The following is an 18,272-nucleotide window of genomic DNA, read 5'->3' as shown; positions in this document are numbered from 1 at the left end:
TTGGTCTTTTCTCATGTACTACACAATGTTGAAGATCATTAAAATAATGTCAGCACTGTACTTTAAAGGGATTTTTTTACAAGCTATTACAGATGTGGTGTGTGTGTGCGTGTGTGTCTGTGTTCATAATTCAAAGGTGAAGAGGAAATTAGTCCCTGCACATGGTTCTTAAATGTGGAGGCAATTCCCATAATTACTGATCTGGCTATGGGCTCCTGTCATAGGTCTACTACACATGGACCATCAGGAGATCTCTCCAGGGCAACCTCCACAGAGCAAAGTCTAAACCAATCACAAAGCCGTAAGAGGTCCCATGGATTAAAGGGCATAGTTCATGTTAATGGTGATGCTGTATGGCAATCGTTTTATAGAATAACCGCACAGTCATTACCATTTCTTTAATTTAGCCAAAACCTACTGCAAAGTCGCATGACATCATCGTCTGTATTCACTTAGTACATACAGCAAACGACCATACATACTGTATAATCTGTTTATCGATTCACAATTGCATGTTGTACAAAGGGCAAACAAAAGAACATTGGAAAAGTAACTAAATGAACGGCTACAATACAGGACCACGGTCAGAATGTGCGATCAGAAGCAAATGTACTCAAAAAATGATCAGAGGCACGTTTAGACAAACTGAATAAGGCAGGCCACAAGTATCAGTCTCAAATCTCTGAAGGTTGGAACCCTCAATCTGTTTTCTGTCTCTTGTAATTTGCTCATAAACAAAAGCTCGAGATGGAGCAGGAACTGGAGAACGGAAGCTGAGCCCACCGCACTTGGACTCCCCACACACACACACACACACACGTTTGGGGTTTCAATCATGGTACAGAGTGTAGGTGTACATCCTGTCGTGCGGGCCAAAAAGGGTCATATCAGACTCAGTTGGAGTGATTTTGTTTCATTCATTTTTCTTTCTATAAAACCTGGAATGATCATCAACTTCTTCAAAACTGCTCCTACGTAGCAGCAGTGAATGGCAGATTGTGAAATGGGATGTACATTGAAAAAAGTATTAAATCAAATTTTAACAGCTAAGACAAAGGCTAAATGCATGTAAGCAAATTAAATAGCTCTTCACAAAATGGCAGGTTATAGAAACATAAAAACAGTCCTTCATATTAAACATTTTTTAAAAAATCATACCAGTAGTGAACAGAAAAAAAAAAACTAAAACACAAAAGAACAGCTTCTTAAAAAGCAACATTGTTAAAAAAGAGAGAGACTACGTTTTGCAAAATTAAGGAGACATTTTTTTCTTCAGACAGTTCCCAAGCTCAGCTTCTCAGATGAACTCTCCACGAAAAGGCAGCGACTGAGCATTCTGCTGTTGCCAGCGGCGACGAAGGCTGGCGAGTGGCGAGTCCCTCGGGTTCTCGAACTCGGAGAAGCCCAGACGGTTGAGAAGGTCGTAAACACCTGCCCGTGACGCCACCTGTCACACACACAACAGCACAAGTTAGACAAGAGATCTCAAAACTTGAGCGAGACCAGACATCAATGCCAAAAGTGTTGATGTCGTGCATTGACTATAGTAACTAAACAAAAATGTCTGGAATGTTGTTTTTTAAGCAAAACACAAATTCAGTATTCTGTTTTATAGAACAGCAGTATGTTTGGATGAGGAAGAATGAAGCATACTCTCAAAAGTGCACCCTGTCTAAACTGAGCCATGGCAATAACCTAGGTCTATTTGGCTTCCTCTGGCTCTGATAAGCAGCTGCATATGAAAGGGGTAGGTGAAGTCACTCAAATACTTGAAAGTCAAGAGGAGAAAACATCATGCCCTCCATAGAAATCCATTGAACTGTAAGGTTAGTGAAGTGCAGTCTACTGTTCTTTTTAAATGGACTGACATTTGTCAGGAATGCTACCAGAGCGCAGGTCTGACAACCCATAACCTTGGCACTGGATTTTACCAATGAAAAGTGTGCTTTTATCAGTGCAAAAAAAACACTTTTTATGAGGGGTGCCGAGACTTTTGACCATGTCAGTTTGACAGTATTCACTTCCCGTAGCATTCTGATATTTTGTGTTGAATATTGCGGAAACCAATTGTTGTTTCAGTTGTGTTGAACTATTGAAATGGTCCTCATTTGCATGCTTTCTTTGTGAGTATTTTGCTTGAAAGCCAACATTTCTAAAGGGGTGACAATACTTTTGTCAGCGACTGTATTCTTGTTTGTAAGGTAATTGCAATATGCAATTCTAGCTCACAAAAGTGAAACTGATTCTGCCATAATTATGTATTTCTGAAGGAGCAGTTCATAAACATGTCCCTGTTTGCTGCCCACATTTTGATTATATGCACACATGCCAGACTGTGTGTATTTCATTCTTTATAGCATATTTCTTTTCAGATTTTAGCCCTCCTAAAGAAATGTAAACAAAGACAAACAAACAAAAAAACACTTTGTTTCAGCTTAGTCATCTTTCTGACTCTCAGACTGTCCACTTCAATCTAAAATTGCCTTACACAAGTGCACATACATCCACTGAACGTCCATTACAGAACTTTAAATGAACACTCTGCATGCAACAAAAGTTATCACTTATTTTAAGGGCAGTTATGCAACACCCAATTTCTCATTACTTAAGTAATTTTCCAAGAGAGGATCTGCGCCAGTAACTGTGGCTATTGTCCTCGTCAGTGCATAGGCTCCTAGTAAGTACTAGATAAAAAAACAGGAATGAAGCTCGCTCACAAAAAGCATATATATAAAAAACAAGAGTTAACATCAAAACTCATTACTTAAGTGAAACATAAGTTTCCTCTACACTGAACATATTAGCCCACAGTCCATCTTTCAGCACCCCATCCGATATGCATTGTGGGAGATTAACTGAGGTTTGCTCAGAAGATTTGGGGTGTGTGTGTGGGGGGGGGGGGACACTTCTCCAGGGAACGCCACAGGTCACACACATCATTAATACTGGAAATGAGGCGAGGGCAACATCTGGTCCCATCATGACACAATTACTGGGAAAGGGGGCTGTGTGTGTGTGTGTGTGTGTGTGTGTGTGTGTGTGTGTGTGTGTGTGTGTGTGTGTGTGTGTGTGTGTGTGTGTGCGTGTGTTGGGGTAAAGACCCTCAGTGCAGCTCAGAGGAGAAAACACACCATTAAAAGTGCCACAGCTTGTGTGTGTGCGTGCGTGTGCGTGTGCGTGTGCGTGTGTGCGTGTGCGTGTGTGTGTGTGCGTGTGTGTGTGTGTGTGTGTACACTGAAGGTGCGAGGTGTGAGCCCTGGCTGATGCAGGGCCTGTTGCTGGGTACTCCATAAGGGTGTGTGTTTTAAGTGTGTGTGCATGTGTGTTAAAGTGTGTAAAGGCTGGTGGGAAAATCATTATAACACAAACCACCAACGAAGTTCATCCCAGCAAGTCTGATATACTGTATGGGAAAAGCAACTGCCTGACCACACACACACACACACACACACACACACACACACACTGTACATACACACAGAGACACCTGGAGTATCGCTAAGCATTGAACACACACACACACACACAAAAAAAAAAAACCCATCACCTCAACAAAAACACAAAATTCATCTCATTGTACCATGTAAGCCCCCTCCGTCTTCGGACTCCCATCCTAAATGTTTTCAATGATTAAACTTCCCATCTCGTACAGGCTACTATGGTAAACAACTCTGGTCTCCACAGGCAGCTGTGACTTTGTGAACTCAGATGGAGGCATCTAATCAGCTCAACCTCACCACACTTTCATCAGGCAGACATACGCATAGATTGATCCAGAGAGAAGTGGACTAGAGTGGTGAGGACCCCAAGCCTACCTCTCCATAACCTTGTTTTCAGGCCTGATGGAAATGGCTACACAAGATTGCGTTAATGGAACGGCGCGAGACCACTCTGGCCTCATCGAAATTACCTGAAGCAATCAGCTTCAGTTTTGTTTACGGCAGTCTTTTACTTTGTGGGCAGGAATAAGTGTAGAAAGAAAGGAATATGTGGCCATGATGAGAGAGACCCCCCCCCCCACCACCACACACACACACACACACACACACACCACCCCCATCACCCCCAATCACAATCCACATCCCTGCCTGGTACACAACGACTCTCGGCCTCTGCACAATAGCTGCCGCCGGTAATGACATTTCCCCTGCGGTTTTGGAGCAGCACTTAGCCATCGTACATGCTGATTATAGCTTGTGGGGCCAAGTCAGAGAGGGGAGAGCGCCGAGAACAGCGTGTACAAGTGTGCCAGACCCACTGAACCCACGGGGGGATGACCTTCGGGGCCTCGCGCGATGCCATGGCGACGCAAGAAAAATGCGGACTAAACAAATACTGTACATTGTTTGCAAGCCTCTTTTTTTTTCAGTGACTTGGCGAAAGTGCATGGGGTTCGTCATCTTGAACTGACTTTTTGGGGGAGAAAAAAAAGGCCTGAAATTATCAAATATGCTGATATCTGAATTTTCCACTTGAGATGGTTATGCTGTGTCCCAAGTCTTTCTTCCTGTACAGGGAAAGTCACGCTTGTTGTATTCATAAGCCTAGGGCAATCAATCTGCCTCTTTGAAACAAAAGAGTTCAGAGTTTAGAAAAATATACAATTATCTTGCCATATGACTATGGATTCTTTCAAATGGATTCCTCCAGATCAAAATAAAATATTGCACTTCTGAGGTGCAACAATCGATCAAGATGAGAGAGAGAAAAAAAAAGCATTTTTCAATGACCCAGACCACTCTTGCTTCTGTGGCACTCCTGAGAATTGAAATGATGAATCACCTTTGTCTGTTTCAGCTCTACGCTGAATGCAGAATGATTGGCAGGGTGGCCACAGACACACGGAGAATGAAGAGAAGAGGCAGAAACAGTAACTCAGCCCCTGCCTTGAGTTGAATGTTTTAAATGGAGAGGTGGCGTAATAAATTCAGATTTACTAACTGGCCGACTACAGACACTGAATGAAGACAATAAGGCAGTTTGTGACATCTATTGTAGAAGCTTTCAGCTTTCTGTAATTGCTTTGGTGCTAGTGAGGGCTTTGGTGTGAGTGTGTGTGTGTGAGGGAGGGAGGGAAATATAGAAAGACGTTTTGTGTGTGTGTGTGTGTGTGTGTGTGTATCCTGTCAGGACTGTAATGGCTTTGTGTCAATGCAGCTCCACATATAGCAGTGTTGTCTCAGTGTGCCTGTAGTGTCCAGTGTGTGGTCCGACGCTGATTGGAGAACTCATGTGTACACACACACACACACACACACACGGGTCTGCATGGGGACAATAGCCAGTCAAACTGGCACATTGCCTCTCTCGTACTGAAGGTCCTCTCACTCTCACTCACACACCAATACCCATTATTAGGACTCTCCAATGGTGTGTGTGTGCGCGTGCGCGCATGAGTGTGTGTACGTGTGTGTACGTGCAAGTATATACTGTACAGTACGTGTGTCTAAGAGGGAGATCTATGGAGACCTCCCTCCCTACAGTCTCAGCACAGCACAGGGACTGCAGCAGGACAAAAGCCTTTGACCATCTGCTCTTCCACGATTACGACTCATTTCTCTCGTAGCGCTCTTAGGGTTACGTATTGAAATAACTGAATAATTACCACAACAAAACAGAGAAAAGCACGAAGGTCTATTTACAAAAATGAAGATAGTGTCCCCACGGTGAAAAACCCACCACCCACACAATGAATAAGTGAGGGTGGCTTTTGACTATGCTGTCCGTATGCCTCCTGAAGGCTTCCTGAAGACAGACTTGCTATTGTTATTAATATTGTTATTTTTTTCAGATTTCAAGCAACAGCTGTTCAATAGAAACCCTTCCCCAGTGTAACCACCATCCGCCACCAGTCCCCACCACAACAACAACAAACAAAATGAGACAAACAACAACAGAAGGGAGATCAGTGGGCATGCATGGCGGGGGCAATGAGCGGCACAGATTGTGCTCGCGGCACAGTAAGCGACACGCCACGCCACGACCGGCCTGCAGCCCCATCCCCACCGCCCCGCCCGTCGGTCGGTGCCACGGTTGCGTAACGCCGTTCCTCCCCGAGGGCCACTGCCCCCGAATTGAACAGTGTTTGCTGGCACAGGTGACCCTTGACCTATGAGGCGGGTGGGCGAGGTCTGGGCTTGACGCCGGCTCCTCTCGCTTCGGAATAACGAGGCGGGCCTCTGCGGCCCTCGGGGCGGTTGAAAAACCGCGTGCCGCGGACAATGCACCCTGGCAAACTGGGGCAGCGCCATACAAAGAGGGCACACAAGCAGAGTACATTCAATATGATGGAAAACTTTGTCTACATCTCGTTTGGAAGAGAACACCGGGCCTAGACTGAGCATCGCACACTGACACTAGTCTGGCATGAACAAATTTTGATTGGGCTGGCAACATTTGAATGCGGCCTTGGCTTTTGGAGAACATTGCGCTTTCCAGAGTAATGAGGACAGCCTTGACATAGTCAAGTTCTTGCAAGTGCCTGAAAGTTTGCATACCAAACAGGGACTTGAAGGAGCTGTCTTGTACTCATCTCAGCCTGAAGATTTATGACTTTGTAAATCCTTATTCAGTGCTGGGTGCATTTCATTATGCTGTATAATGGGGCAACAGCCTGGCAGTAGGCAGATACACACTCACACTGACACACTACACTACATCATGCTGCCTGTTTACGTCTCATACAGTGAGGAAGAACTCGTGTTGAGCACGCACAAATCTGCTCAGGTAGCTTATTTTCACTGGCGTCGCTCCCAATCGTTTTTTTGGACACAAGATGGTCTATATATTCCAGAATAATCCTTCTGAAGATACACACCTCTCCTGGGGAGTGAAGAGGTCGATGTGTGTATCTGATTGGGAAGCAACAAGTAATTTTGAGTCTTTGAATTTTTGGGGAGTTTCATGTGGTCTACTTGCACGGCTGTTCTTTTTGAGTCTGGGAGAAGAAAGTGAATTAGCAAACTAAACTAACTGCCTTTGCCAAGTAGGAATTAGGAACATTATTTAATTACCCACCCTGTTATGGAGCCAGAGCAGCTGGTACAATTTGAAGGCAACACATCAAAAGGGCTCTGGGTTCACGACTTAATTTACCCGTTTTGGTCATTCACTGGATTCAGCCTTCTTCAAAGCCTTTAAAAAGATGTATCTTAAAGCTGCGCAAAGGACGTCTCATCGTACACTTCAAGAGCCTCTTTCCTCTAGGTCGTGAGTGACTTAATAAGGGCCTAACAATACTCCTCTTAAGCCCAGGGCCACTGCAGTGAGGCAAAGGACAAGTTAAAAGACTTGGGGGGAAAAAAGGGCAGAAACTCGCTGCAGACCTTCAGTAGAAGAAGGGAGGGAACACATCTGTCATGAAATGGGTCATCGATGGTCTAGGGAGAAGTTAACAAACACCGGAACAGTCCAGAACGAAAACCTCGAACTCTTGAGAGTACGATGAATGAAACCTTACAAATCTTCTCGTCACAATGGAACACACTATTGGCCACATCGTGTGTGCACAGAAACTTTTCATTGGTTAGAAAAAATCCAACAAGGACAGAGCAGACACACACACACACACACACACACACACACACACACACACACACACACACTTTTTGTAGTCGAGGAAATTAATACTGGCTTAGATAACAAGCTGTAACAAGCTGTATTTCACTGATAATGTTTTGCTTACAATGGAGACCCCGAATCCCCACTGTTGTGATTGCACACAAAGCACAGGTTTCAGATTGGCCATTACGCAGATTCAAGTCAACCAAATAAAAGATTCATTATGATTTATAGTCTATAAGATAGCCTTTGGCCAGACGTTTCGCTGTTGTTGTAATTTAATGCTCACACAAGAAAGTCCCCAGTGCTCTCCCCTCCATTAATCTAGGTTTTTCATCGTTTCATTTAAATAAAAGTCTGTGCCTGAAGCTAAATTAAAAACAAGGCAAGCGGACGAGAAAGAAATCCAAGAAGTGGAGAATAACTTCACACTGGGGGGGGCAGGGTTGAGCGCAGGGGAAGTCGCGGGTGATTGTGGCGGTAGCGGCGGTAATCGCTTATTTGGAATGCTCATAAATTCTTTCGCTTTACTGTAGAGCCACAGCTGGACAAACCAGGCTCGACGATTAATGCACCAACCAAAGCACTGGGCCCAGTCCCTTATGAAGTTCAACGTGTGAAGAAGCAGGCCACAATAGGACTAGAATAAGCTTGTAAATTCCAGTGGCCACATCCAAATGAAACTCTGGTTACGGTTCACGGCACACACACTGGCTAGCGGAAGGAGGGGGATGTAGGGACAGGGGGGGTAGGACAAAGAGGAGGAGGAGTTTGGGGAATGAGAGGTTTGACATGAGGTTATAACATGTTTTTTGTTTGTTTGTTTGTTTGTTTGTAGATAGTCTGAAAATGAACCACGAGCTCTGATACAAAGAAACAGCACAGAAAGATCGGTTTCGAGACTCTGGAGGAGTGGAGAAAATCTGAGAACAGATTTTGGTATCAGCCTATCTGTTCCCACGGTCGATTCTTCAGAGGGAATTTCTTCTGTTTAGATGGGGTGCATCTGCAAGGCCTGAGGATTTGCTTTCTTCAAACCTCAAGCAATTAAAACCCCCACAACATCTCAGATGTTCTTTCCAGAGAACACAGGGAAAGGCACCACCGAAGCTGCTCCAAATAAAAAAAAATAATATAAAAAAAAAAAAAAAATGGGATGAGATCATCGACATATGACTGATGCTTGGTTCCCAATGATGCAAAACCTACTAGTCAGTCAACCTCGCAGTAATGGAGGAGCTTCCCCCTGCATAAAAAAGGTGTCGTAATGGTCTGACATTGTGTTACCAGACAAACATTCACCAAAACATGGCAGCACCAACGCCTCCATGACTCTGCTTCAGTGAGATTTCCATGGATGAAGCGAAGGGGAAGAGACCGAATGAGTCATCCTGCTAGAGAGGCCGATTATGGCGAGGAGGGAGGGGGTGAGCGGTGAGGGTTTGTACACATTGGTATCAGATGGCCCATCCTGGACGCTGGCCACACGTTCGCTTGTGTGGTAGAATAAAAGCTGACTAGAGGCTTTTCAAGACACCCCTCCTGCTACCCCCCACCCCTCCTGCTACCCCCCACCCCTACCGCCACCCCCACCCTATCCCTCTCTCAACTTCTCCCTCCATTGTCTTTTTTAGCATCATCATCATCATCATCATAAGCCCCTTTAATACAAACTGGGTTACCCTTTCATGATCACTAAAGGAGTTTTATGCAGATCGGACGACCATGATGAGCTACTCATTGGCCGTTTGCTGTTGCCACATTTGTTTAATGCCCTTATAACGAGTGGGGATGACTCCTGACGTGACGCCAATCAGTAGTTAAATAGGAAGTCGGCTAATTAGAGTGGTAGAGTGATAGAAACAGCTGGGTTTTTGCTTTGCTTTCTGCAACAGATGGGTCGCTATTCCTTTCAAAACAGAGCTCCACTTTCCATGTAATTTTAGAAAAAGAGAATTAGCTCAACCATGAATGGGATAAGGAGTCTTTTTCATGTGTTCTGCATCAAGCTGTTGTTGAATTTCCCCTTGGGGATCAATAAAGTATCTATCTATCTATCTACATGTATCCATCTATCCAATTTACCACAATGGCTTCAAGGCCGTATCGTAGCGGCTTCAATAAATGGGCGATTTCACAATTAGGGTAAATGCTATGTTCCCAGAGGCTAAAAATGAAACCCTGAAATGTTTTTTTTTGTTTGATTAATCTACATCCACTGAGGGCAGAGGGGGTTCATGACAACTGGTAATTGACAATTAGTATGGCAAGTTCTTTGTTCATGACTAGCCAAGAGATAAAGTCTTTTGGAAATAGAAGTCTCCGCTCGTCCATAATTACTGCTGCCTTTCAAGCCCTTACTCCATGGTGTCCCTGTCCTCACATACCCCATTGTGAGTATAATTGTAGATCTTCAACCATTTTTACCCTTCTATACCCTTATCATAGACCTCTTAAGTTCGCCTACAAAAAAGCTACCATCTTTGCCCCATATAATGAGATTCGGTATCTTGAGATTTTTCCTATGGGGAAAATAAGATGAAGATTTTGAATTAATGCACCTGTTAAACCCTCGTGGGGAGGAAGAAATCAGAAATGCAGACGTTTTGCTCTACACACTTTTGTCCTCTGCCTTCCAGTGGATACTGTGATCTTTGGCATGTTAAGAAGGCACACTTTGAATTTTGCCACCCCAGAAGCTAACTTGCAATGCAACTTGCCTTAGGTAGTTAGTTTCAATTAACAACAGGATCTCCTTATATGGGCAAAGATGGTAGCCTTGGATCCTCTTTGTAGGCAAACTTCAGGAGGTCTATATTGGATTCAGGTTATCCAAGTGGTCAACAGTGGGACTAATATGGTCAGTCAGGTATGTAAAGCAGGTGGAAGTGAAGCACAAAGAGAACAGGGGGTCCTCCAATGCCAATTTAATAAACACCCTCCTCCATAAACAACTGATTCTTCAGCACTATGTTAGTGATTAGGAACTGCTAAAGGTGTGTGGTCACTGACAACTCACCTGGTGCATCCACTGGCTGAAGGACTGCTGCCAGGAGTCCTTCTTCTCCAGGTGCAGGTAGGTGTTGAAGAGGATCAGGTACATGTAGCGTTCCATGTACTGCAGACTCTGCAGCAGCAGCTGCTGGCTCTCCTTCTCAGGCTTGCCACTCTTGATCTGCAGGGGGAGATGGGTGGAGGGGGGCGGGGAGATGAGAGAGGAGAGACCAATCAGAACTCGGTGCTTGGACCCAATTTGTCTGAACTTGCATGCATTTGAAGTGGACACAGTAAAAGCACAGATGGACACATCAAAATCTCATCCTCTTACTTCTATTGACATCTTAAGAGACGCTTCTCTTGATCCAAGCTATGACAGACCTTCATCAATATCAAACCGATAACATCACCATGACAACACTTTGGGGCCATGCTCTGACCATATGCTTTGTGAGTTTGTGTTGTAAAAATAATAATAATAAAAAATGATTAAAAAAAGAAAAAATAACACTTTGGGTAACACTCATAAAATGTTTATTTAGCAGAGATGTAAATAGTAGACAGGAGTTGCACCTTTGACCAGAGCTCCACCACTGACTTGTCTAAAACATTCGTAAAACTTCTAACTGATACCATCCAGAGGTCTGATTAACACTTGAAGGGATACGATTTAAAACTGCACATCACAGCATCACAGCCGAAAAAAAAAAACCCTTTCACTGGGCCACATACCACAACCATTGCAAGCAAATTGTGTGGCTTTTCCGCCATTTGCAAACAATGAGCACCTTGAAACAACACAGCCGTTTAAAAATAGCAAAGACTATGCCTGGAATGCTCCGTGTTATGCTTATGATGAGACCAGTACAACTTCACTGCATCACTGAAGCGCTGGCTGTGGCTTCCGCATGAGGTTTGGTTCTAAATGGCAAATTAGCCTGCAGATGACAGACTAAAATATGTGCTAGACAGCCACGGCCAAATGCCAGACAAAAAAAAAAAACATGCCCTTTGTGGCGCTCTTTTCTGCAAAAGAATGCAAATGCTTTTTTAAATGCTTTCACCTCAATTTCTATGCAGACATGTTGGTAATTTCCCGTTTAGTTGGTTAGTGCATGTCGATTATTCTCTGACATCGCAAAGGCAAGAGTATGAAAGTGAAAAAAAACTCCTCAGGCATTCAACTTCACTTGAAAAACACGAGGGTCAGCAAGGGTCTACACATATATTGTTAGCGGTTATTTTAAGGACAGCGAAACATTGTTATGAGGTGACAAACACCCGAAAGATAAGACCAGTCACAGTGGCTTTGTGTCTGAAGTGCCCAACCTCTGAATACTGAGGCCTGTTCTTGACCTACATTCAAAACACTATTCGAGCCATAGATCATTTGAAGACAACTTGTGTCAGTCAAAAAAATGGAAGATAAATCGAGCATGTAATAGTGTGTGTGATGAAGTCTTTGAGGGTGCCCTCCAATGTCATCAAAAATTCAGGCTTGATTGATTTTTTTTCTTCTTTTTTTATCAGGGGTTGTGAAGATGGAATCATTTCGATTCCAAACACAGTTCAAGAAAAGCAAAACGGAGCCATTCAGACTAGTCTGTGACTTCATGAAAGGTCTTCCAATTAGAATATTGTCTGGTCAGAGAAGACCTTGTAATGTATGTGTTTCAGCTTATGATAGATAGTCGAGTTTCCATATGAACTACATTGGCATAGCAGCTGTAGCAAACACTCTCCCCACACTGATACACCTTTGCTAAAGGTAACCTAGCTAAAGGAGAGAGATGCTGCACACTCCGTGTTATACTGTAAGCTAATTACTTTATAGAGGCGATAATGTTTCGGCCAGTCTGGCCTTCTCCAGATAGCATATAGCTACCCATAACTGTATCTGTAGTGTCCATGTCTCCTTTTATTAATACTTGTAGACAGAACTATTATATAAGCCGTGAAACTGGTGGGGGTGAAACATCCAACAGCGACCAGTTAATGACCACAAACAAGCAACATGGGAATGTGCATGCAAGGGCAGTGTTGAGAGAAACCCCATCGATCACGTCCTCAACCTCCTCCTCTTAGCCACTGAACTCTCCATTAGCACCCCCTCCACAGGGAGTGAGGCAAAGGCGAAAGAAGGGAATGGAAGAATCACCCATGGTTCAACACTCTCACACATCCTTATGACCAGGCGATCATTCATATCTGGGGTGAAGCGAAGCAGAGCAGACCCACAGCATGCATTGCCTTGCAGCGAATCTCTGAGGTTCCACGCTTGTGAAGGTCAGTGCCTCAAGTTGCTTCTGATGACCCTGAAGGTCAACTTGAATTGTGTTGAAAATAAATATTTTTTGCTGTGTTTATATATATACACTGTACATAGTGTGTAGAGTGATTTGTCACCGCATACTTCACTGAATCGTGCAAGAGGAAACAATATTGTGACTTACTGGAAAAGGTTACTGCCAGTAGCACTGAAGATAATTATTAAAAACATGTTTATTTTGTTCAATACAAAGACATCTTTTGCTGCTATTCTATCTATTTTTAACACTTTGAAAGACCACCATGTTAACATGTCTGTAGGATGTTCACTATGTTTGACTGACCGCTTATTTGGCTCATGATACGTCTAATGTCATGGCCTAGGATTTCTACTTTGAATGTACAGTTAATTACAGTAATCATAGCCTCGATATGCACATTTAAACTGCTGTCCTTTATGGCCCCCCTATGAGGGGGTTTTTCATGGAAACTTCAGAAAGTATACTTAAAAAAGAGAAGAGATTTCAGGTGTAATAAATTGCTGGAGACCATCTTTAACACAAAATCCACTCGAAAAGCCATGATCTTTACACACAAAAGATTCCTCAAGTATTAAGACTTGACACCTGTTCTTGATGTATTCAGCTTAACCAAGGATTTTGGGAACTTTGGCCCTGTTTTTCTAACCTGTTCAAAAATAAGAGCTTTGAGAGGTAAAAAATTGATAAGGTTTACCAGCAAATGAGTTGGCATGGTTGGCATGGTTACCACATAATTCTTATCAGCATATCAACAAACAAACGAACGGCCCGCATTTCGGACACACACACATCTGTACTGTAGAAAACAGTTTTGGTAATATATCAATGTGCATACTATAGCCATCCTGAATAAAAGGCAGTTGGGAGAGAATATTAAGGACTTTTCTTGAGGAAATGGAGAACTCAGAACTCACACTGCAGATTATACAAAATCTCCTCTGGAAGCCATTTGGCAAATGTGTGGTTCCTTACAGGAAGCTGACCGTTTAGAGTTACCAACCCAGCATTCCAACATGTCTGCCAAACAAACAGAGCGCTTTCTGACATCAAATGCGGAGGGAGTCTATTACGCGAGCGGGAGGGATTCAGTCCTCGAAAGTCGCCACCACAAACTGACACTCAATCAAGGGCAAACAGAATCCGCTCTCAAAGAAACCCTGTAGAGTAGACAAGATGGACGTGTTTGTGATGATGGTCAGAAAAGTCTTTCATGAAGTCTCTTCAGAATGATCGCAGTGAAAAAGCTAAAAATGGCTTGCAAGGTGACAAAGGTGCCATTTTAAGTCCATGCAGTATACACATCTTGATATGTCAATCAACATCTCTTGATCATGTGGAATAGTGTTTTGAATGCTATCAAATTTAAAGCATGTCGCTATTCATTCTTACTTTGTCAATATGAGAACGCAGCCTACTATCCACACCAGAGGGTGTTGTGAATGTTCAAAGTCCAGCATATCATCCCTGTGATGGACAACACCACCTAAAAAGGCTTAATTTCTTGTCCTTGGACTAAATCAACCACATTTCACCAACTCTGTGAGGCTCCAACAGAGAGACAACCACTTCTCTGACAACAGGTAAGAGATCTGGTGCCAAGAAATACACTGCAAGGCACTGAGGGCCAAGTAATGCACTCTTCATAAAAGGAAGAGTGGCAGCCAGCACACTGGGTATCTGAGAGCAAGTCATAGCTTAGTCAGCCATACCACAACCAAACAAAAGCCATCTTGGGTCTGTGTTCTGTTTAGAACTCCTCGTTTGTTATTTAGCTAGAGAGCTCTCCAATGAGTCAACAACTCTGAGACAAGTTCTGACAGATGAGTTCTGAATAATGAGTTCGTATTCATTAGCCAACCCATTCCATTCACCGTGGTATGCTCTGCTAGAAGAGGCCTTGTTTGGTCATATTTGAAACATAACTATGGCTGAGCATCATTTTTGTCTTTATGGTTTAAAAAGAGATAGAAGTTGGAGAAAGTTAGAGTTCTAAAGACCAAAAAAGCAAGTTATAGCAATGCGACCTCCTATGGAGGGTAGGTCTTGAAAACTCCCAAATATGGAAATGTGCAATTAAGGTAGGGTATGATTAACGCACATGCTTACTTTTTCTTTTCAGTCAACATGAGTACCACTTTCTTAAAATATCATTATTTATCATATTTTTGTGTAATCTACATGCACTATAGGATAAAAAAAAAAGTGTTTCATGTTAATGGGTAATTAACTATTTTTAGATATGTATAATTGAAATGGTAAAAGTGGACATCTGGAGAAAAAAAAAGTATTGCCAACATAGGGTTAAATATTTCCTTACAATACTTAGTAGTTTTTATTAATGTAATTTAAATAAGACTGGTTAAGTTGCATCATCATATATACATACGTATTTATGGAAAATGTTTTAATCAGTTATGATGTTTAAATTGTACCTAGATGTTTTGTTGGTAGGATGTCACTTAGTTTGATGCATACCTCAAGTTTTTCCTCTGCTAAATCAGTTCAGTGAGGTCAGCTATATTTCGGAACTTATTTTTGACAGAATACCATTAAAATTATGATAATTTGGCTATTTATCTGAATAATTATGGTAATTCTGCTATTTATCTGGCATGGCAATTATAATGTATTACAGCATGTCCATGTGTGGTTTTTAGTCACAGTAATTTTGTTGATGTGTGTTGAAGTGGTGCAGTTTTGAAATGACATCAATTTGAGAAGGAAATGACTACCTACATTATCTATAGCCTGGCAGAGAAAACACTTTAAGGCTAAAAGAAATCCTGACTTCAAAATCTCTCTTTAAAGTGCCACAGTCACAGTCATCAAGACGGATTTAAAAATAAATAAACAAATAAAAATAAAAATAAATCCTTCTGGCTTTATTAAAAAAGGTGAAAAAAGGAAAATCCAGAAAAGAAGCAAAACATTTCAAAAACTTCTCAGGCGAAACATTCCATTTCAAAAGAGTTGCAATTCAGCAGAGCCGAATGTTACATCACTGTGCTGGCTCTTGCGCCCTTTTTGAAAAAAAAAACACCGTCGTGGATTTCTTTTCTTGCCGCCACAGATGAGCAACTGTGACGGACACCCACTTGGACGCTGGCAACCCATAATCACGGCAAAGTGGTGCCATTAGGAGTATGGCAGGTGGGAGAGTGGAGCTCGAAGCTCATTAAAATAGGCACAATGGCTTGGCGCCACATGCAGGAAGCAGACTGATCACACACACGGAGAGCGAGAACGAGAAGGTGCCAGGACACAGCTGGGGAAAGAGGGAGGGACGGGGATTCTGTGATGAATGTCGAGCCATGCCAGTGGTTCCAGGGGAAGTTTGTGCAGTTTGCAGGGTGAATGGCTGGAAGTACTGGACAAGGACGAGGCGCTCGCGCACACACACACACACACACACAAAAATGCTGGGGGAAAAAAAAACTTTGGGTTTGTAAGTGTGACTGTCAAAAGCTGTACCCCAGCCACCAATCTCCTGTCCATGTGTGGTGGGTATCCCTGGTGACTAGGAATCTTCTGCTTTGACTATGCCTTTCACCTGTGTGTGTGTGTGTGCGTGTTGTGAGTCTGACATACAGTATAACATCAACATGCACCAACGCACTTCAAAAACTCCTGGAGAGGGGAAAGAAGTCTTGGACCAGCTTACAACAGGACGCTCTTGCCAGGGTTAACAGGTTGATGTGGAGACATTGCGACGGCTTAACCCCGACTTACACTCCTAAGAGTAACACTAACACTGCAGTCGGGTTCAGCTCTCCTACAGGCTTCAGTGGATCACAGAGGGATACTACAAAACCAGATAAGTAGTAGAATGTAAAGCCAGAGGTGCATTGAAACACGTTGTTTACATTTAACAGAGAACAATTGAACCATTATACAAAGACGTTGAAATGTTACATTTCAAAGAAGATCATTCCTTTCGAACTTTTCACCACAATTTGTCCAATTGAAACACACTTCAGGCTTTAAGCTCAACAAAACATTCATTTTGCTTCGTAGTATACCCCCCCCTGGTGCCTGGTTCCTTCATAATACACCTCCCTTGGTCTCTGCTTCTTTCATAATACACCTCCCCTGGTCTCTGGTCTGAACAGACCAAAAAAGATTAATTTCACTCTTTTTTTCCCCCATCCCTTTATGGACATATAAAGAATCTCCTGAACCATTCCTAGAAGCCCTTCTATATATACACACTGCTACATATGTGTATTCCCGGAAAGCTCTGGAAATATACCAACAGACAGGTGCGCTAAAGATCACTCTACAGTATAGAGCTACAGATCACGTTTTGTAAGACATTCCTGAGAAATATCACAGCACATAAAAATGAAGGGGGGAAAAAAGCCAGAGAGGTACTGTTAGCTGAGGTGAAGGCAAATTGCCCTCCAAGACTCTCTAACGGAGATGTCCAAACTTTCTGTCTAGTTTGTCATGGCGATATGAGAAAAGATGCTACCATTGAACGGAATGGCTGAAACGTCTGCTCCCTTCAATTGAACTTGCTCTGCACTTTGTCTAGTGAAATTGGTCAGTGTGTGAATCACTCCAGCCTTTTCTGTGAGATCTTTTGGCACCTGGACTAAAAAAGATAGTCATCAAGAATGCAACAATACCCTTTCTACTCCATGATGATGGGAGGCCATAATGGGGTTACTGCTCTGGGATCCAGAGACACTGTTGTAAGCACAGCTCAAACAGCTTCCATTCTCAAAGCCTCACATCTGTGACAGTGCTGGTTTCAATACATAAACCAAGTGTGAGGGAGTGGGAGTGGAGTTTGTTTGCTTGCTTGCTTGCTTGTAGAGATGTGTATAACTTCATAAACACCTAAACAAGTACATCTACCAGGGTTTTGTTACCTTACTGTATCTTTCACAGGGCTTATAAAGAGAATCGGACAAAACCAGCAAGGCAACATTGAAGACATACAGCTAAAGACATGCTTCTTGTGCTGCATATGATAATGGTACTTAGACTCACATTGTACGTTTCAATCAGATGCATTTGCATACGTTCAACAGCTCACACTGCAATAATTCTGACAAACATTCCTGACATGCATTTGGCCTAATGAACCTGCTCAAAGTACACAACAAAGTCAGACAGGAACTTGGGCCCACGTCAAAAGTGTGTCATTATCTGATGGATTCGGGGCTAAAATCGCATCAAAAATTGCAGAGTCTGTTTGACTTAAGGCGAACAACTCTTGCCCAACTCTCTGAGGAGGCCTGGCTTTTCGCCTAGCCCTAACGCAAGACGGGGAAATCAATCCGTTCTTTTCTTTTGCTTAAGCTTTGTCGTCCTTAAGCACACATAAACCCAGTTATAGAGAATCTCAACATCTCTTATAAAAGTGGAATTGGAGTCTCACAGGTCTGAGAGAATAGAGGT

The 18,272-nt window shown here is 42.9% G+C and overlaps 1 protein-coding gene across 1 annotated transcript in view; it reads right to left on the bottom strand.

The window, feature by feature from the left end:
- Positions 1-331: 331 nt before the first annotated feature.
- pald1a (phosphatase domain containing paladin 1a) overlaps positions 332-18,272 on the bottom strand; it is a 57,261-nt gene continuing 39,320 nt past the window's right edge. Inside the window, 2 exon segments of the mRNA XM_062526958.1 lie at positions 332-1,447; positions 10,580-10,735. Of these exon segments, the coding sequence (XP_062382942.1) occupies positions 1,298-1,447; positions 10,580-10,735 (306 nt within the window). The 3' untranslated portion in view covers positions 332-1,297.

Source organism: Sardina pilchardus, chromosome 22 (assembly GCF_963854185.1).
Source record: "Sardina pilchardus chromosome 22, fSarPil1.1, whole genome shotgun sequence".
Lineage (NCBI taxonomy): Eukaryota > Metazoa > Chordata > Actinopteri > Clupeiformes > Clupeidae > Sardina > Sardina pilchardus.
Note: the sequence above shows the minus strand (reverse complement) of the source record. Positions and strands in the feature narration are given on the sequence as shown.